At 39.8% G+C, this 4,321-nt stretch overlaps 1 protein-coding gene across 3 annotated transcripts in view; it reads left to right on the forward strand.

Annotated features, from left to right (window-relative positions):
- Positions 1 to 1,336, forward strand: part of LOC121506320 (sorting nexin-9-like) — a 45,988-nt gene extending 44,652 nt beyond the window's left edge. Inside the window, exons 16-17 of one of the 3 annotated variants that reach the window (XM_041782081.1) lie at positions 692 to 808; positions 1,002 to 1,336. In XM_041782081.1, the coding sequence (XP_041638015.1) occupies positions 692 to 808; positions 1,002 to 1,009 (125 nt within the window). In that variant the 3' untranslated portion in view covers positions 1,010 to 1,336. The remainder of the gene's footprint in view (positions 1 to 691; positions 809 to 1,001) is intronic. The other 2 variants (XM_041782080.1, XM_041782082.1) reach the window with 2 other exon arrangements.
- The last annotated feature ends 2,985 nt before the right edge of the window (positions 1,337 to 4,321 follow it).

The raw sequence follows: 4,321 nt of genomic DNA on the forward strand, positions 1-4,321 counted from the left end.
AGGGCTCGCCACGGCCCCGCCTTTCGACTAATGAGAAAACCCCGCATAACTTTTTATCATCCATGTCTCATCTACCTCTGTGCCAAAGTACAAGTCGATCAGATGAAATCCCTCAGTGGAGTTAATCCAGATATGACCCCTGGAAAAGGTCAAAAATACCCCAAGTTTTGCTAATTTATTCAAAATGACACATTTCCTGTTGGAGATAGCATGTGGGCCCAGGAGGCTTTTTAGTAGATCTGCCCAAGCCGCACCTGCACACAAAATTTGATGAATCTACGACAAAGTCAAAGGAGGGAGCTTCAACTTTGAAAAACCCATAGGGGGCGCTATTTTTGCAATTCTGAATTTTCATGTTGGAGACCCAAAAAATATCACAATTTTCGCAAGACTGGATGTACGTGCAAAATCATCCACAAATTCAGATATGTTAAGGGCCTCAAAAGTCCACGCAATGACGGAAAATTACACGTCTTCAGGAAAAACAATTAGGTCCTCGCACCACTCGGTGCTCGGGCCCTAATTAAATAAATAATACACACTATTACACACTAATTCACACTAATACACAACTATACTACACATAATACACACAAATACACACTTACACACACTACAGGGTAAATGCACACTATGACTGTGGTTTTGAATGGACCAATCAGCTGCCGGCTCTTGACTTTGTCTCTTTCAGCTGAGATGAATCATTTCCATAGCAACCGTATCCATGACTACAACAGAGTGATGCAGCTGTACCTGCAGAGACAGGTGATCTTCTACCAGCAGGTGAGGGGGAGGGGCTCAGACACAGGTAGGTACGTCCTGGCTGTATACTCGGCAGCCATCTTGGAGAGGGGTAACCTAAAAGAAGGGCTCCATCCAGGCTACCCCTCTCCAAGATGGCAGTCCAGTAGACGGATGTCATCAGCCTTACTGCAGTGTTTCTCTCTGTGAGGGACTGATGTATGATGACATCATGGTCTCCCTGCTCTCTGATTGGTTAGATCGCTGATAAGCTGAGAGCGGCTCTGAGCCGGTTCACTACGCTGTGAGGACTACGTCACTGATGACATCACCGATGACATCACGTCCCTGTCTGAGTCTGTTCCCTGTAAATGTTGAATATTAATGAACCACAGAGTGATTGGTTTTAATATTGATTAATAATTATTGTCTGTAATTCTTTATTAAACTTTGACCTGGTTTGTAATCAATAAATTCTAATTTTATTTCTTCGTTTCTGAGTCTTCAGTAACAGGTTGATGTTCCATTTATATTAGAGATATTTCAGGAAAGGGTTGGGTTGTTGTTGTGTGTTGTTGTTATGTGTTGTGTGGTGTGTGTTGTTGTTGTTGCGTGTTGTTGTTGTGTGTTGTTGTGTGTTGTTGTTGTTGTGTGTTGTTGTTGTTGTGTGTTGTTGTTGTGTGTTGTTGTTGTGTGTTGTGTGTTGTTGTTGTTGTGTGTTGTTGTGTGTTATTGTGTGTTGTGTGTTGTTGTGTGTTGTGTGTTGTTGTGTGTTGTTGTGTGTTGTTGTTGTGTTTTGTTGTGTGTTATTGTGTGTTGGTTGTTGTTGTGTGTTGTGTGTTGTTGTTGTGTGTTGTTGTTGTGTTTTGTTGTGTGTTGTGTGTTGTTGTTGTGTGTTGTTGTTGTGTTTTGTTGTGTGTTGTGTGTTGTTGTTGTGTGTTGTTGTTGTGTTTTGTTGTGTGTTGTGTGTTGTTGTTGTGTGTTTTTGTTGTGTTGTTGTTGTGTGTTGTTGTTGTGTGTTGTTGTTGTGTGTTATTGTGTGTTGTGTTTTGTTGTGTGTTGTTGTGTGTTGTGTGTGTTGTGTGTTGTTGTTGTGTGTTGTGTGTTGTTGTTGTTGTGTGTTGTTGTGTGTTGTTGTTGTTTTTGTGTGTTGCTGTTGTGTTTTGTTGTTGTGTGTTTTTGTTGTTGTGTGTTGTTGTGTGTTGTGTGTTGTTGTTGTTGTTGTTGTGTGTTGTTGTTGTTGTGTGTTGTTGTGTGTTGTGTTTTATTGTGTGTTGTTGTGTGTTGTTGTGTGTTGTGTGTTGTTGTTGTTTGTTGTTGTTGTGTGTTGTTGTTGTTGTTGTTGTTGTGTGTTGTTGTTGTGTGTTGTTGTTTTTGTGTGTTGTTGTTGTGTGTTGTTGTTGTTGTGTGTTGTTGTGTGTTGTTGTTGCTGTTGTGTGTTGTGTTGTGTGTTGTTGTTGTGTGTTGTTGTTGTGTTGTTGTGTGTTGTTGTGTGTGTTGTTGTTGTTGTTGTGTGTTGTTGTGTGTTGTTGTTGTGTGTTGTGTGTTGTTGTTGTGTGTTGTTGTGTGTTGTTGTGTGTTGTTGTATGTTGTGTGTTGTTGTGTGTTGTGTGTTGTTGTTGTGTGTTGTTGTTGTGTGTTGTTGTTGTGTGTGTTGTTGTGTGTTGTTGTGTGTTGTGTGTTGTTGTTGTGTGTTGTCGTGTGTTGTTGTGTGTTGTTGTTGTGTGTTGTTGTGTGTTGTGTGTTGCTGTTGTGTGTTGTTGTTGTGTGTTGTTGTGTGTTGTTGTGTGTTGTTGCTGTGTGTTGTGTGTTGTTGTTGTTTGTTGTTGTGTGTTGTTGTTGTGTGTTGTTGTATGTTGTGTGTTGTTGTGTTGTTGTGTGTTGTTGTTGTGTGTTGTTGTGTGTTGTTGTTGTGTGTTGTTGTGTGTTGTTGTGTGTTGTTGTTGTTGTTGTGTATTGTTGTTGTGTGTTGTTGCTGTGTGTTGTTGTGTGTTGCTGTTGTGTGTTGTTGTTGTATGTTGTGTGTTGTTGTGTGTTATTGTCTGTTGTTGTGTGTTCTGTGTTGTTGTGTGTTGTTGTGTGTTGTTGTTGTTGTTGTGTATTGTTGTTGTGTGTTGTTGCTGTGTGTTGTTGTTGTGTGTTGTTGTGTGTTGTTGTTGTTGTTGCGTATTGTTGTTGTTGTGTTGTTGCTGTGTGTTGTTGTGTGTTGCTGTTGTGTGTTGTTGCTGTGTGTTGTTGTTGTGTGTTGTTGTGTGTTGTTGTTGTTGTTGTGTGTTGTTGTTGTGTGTTGTTGTTGTGTGTTGTTGCTGTGTGTTGTTGTGTGTTGCTGTTGTGTGTTGTTGTTGTATGTTGTGTGTTGTTGTGTGTTATTGTCTGTTGTTGTGTGTTCTGTGTTGTGTGTTGTTGTGTGTTGTTGTTGTTGTTGTGTATTGTTGTTGTGTGTTGTTGCTGTGTGTTGTTGTTGTTGTTGTGTATTGTTGTTGTGTGTTGTTGCTGTGTGTTGTTGTTGTGTGTTGTTGTGTGTTGTTGTTGTTGTTGTGTATTGTTGTTGTGTGTTGTTGTTGTGTGTTGTTGTGTGTTGTTGTTGTTGTGTGTTGTTGTGTGTTGTTGTTGTTGTGTGTTGTTGTGTGTTGTTGTTGTGTGTTGTTGTGTGTTGTTGTTGTTGTTGTGTATTGTTGTTGTGTGTTGTTGCTGTGTGTTGTTGTGTGTTGCTGTTGTGTTTTGTTGTTGTATGTTGTGTGTTGTTGTGTGTTATTGTCTGTTGTTGTGTGTTCTGTGTTGTTGTGTGTTGTTGTGTGTTGTTGTTGTTGTTGTGTATTGTTGTTGTGTGTTGTTGCTGTGTGTTGTTGTTGTGTGTTGTTGTGTGTTGTTGTTGTTGTTGTGTATTGTTGTTGTTGTGTTGTTGCTGTGTGTTGTTGTGTGTTGCTGTTGTGTGTTGTTGCTGTGTGTTGTTGTTGTGTGTTGTTGTGTGTTGTTGTTGTTGTTGTGTATTGTTGTTGTGTGTTGTTGCTGTGTGTTGTTGTTGTGTGTTGTTGTGTGTTGTTGTTGTTGTTGTGTATTGTTGTTGTTGTGTTGTTGCTGTGTGTTGTTGTGTATTGTTGTTGTGTGTTGTTGCTGTGTGTTGTTGTTGTATGTTGTTGTGTGTTGTTGTTGTTGTTGTGTATTGTTGTTGTGTGTTGTTGCTGTGTGTTGTTGTGTGTTGCTGTTGTGTGTTGTTGCTGTGTGTTGTTGTTGTGTGTTGTTGTGTGTTGTTGTTGTTGTTGTGTATTGTTGTTGTGTGTTGTTGCTGTGTGTTGTTGTTGTGTGTTGTTGTGTGTTGTTGTTGTTGTTGTGTATTGTTGTTGTGTGTTGTTGTTGTTGTTGTGTGTTGTTGTTGTGTATTGTTGTTGTGTGTTGTTGCTGTGTGTTGTTGTGTGTTGTTGTTGTGTGTTGTTGTGTGTTAATGTTGTTGTTGTGTATTGTTGTTGTTGTGTTGTTGCTGTGTGTTGTTGTGTGTTGTTGTTGTGTGTTGTTGTGTGTTAATGTTGTTGTTGTGTATTGTTGTTGTTGTGTTGTTGCTGTGTGTTGTTGTTGTGTGTTG

The sequence above is a fragment of the Cheilinus undulatus genome, linkage group 24 (genome assembly GCF_018320785.1).
Source record: "Cheilinus undulatus linkage group 24, ASM1832078v1, whole genome shotgun sequence".
Classification (NCBI taxonomy): Eukaryota; Metazoa; Chordata; class Actinopteri; order Labriformes; family Labridae; genus Cheilinus; species Cheilinus undulatus.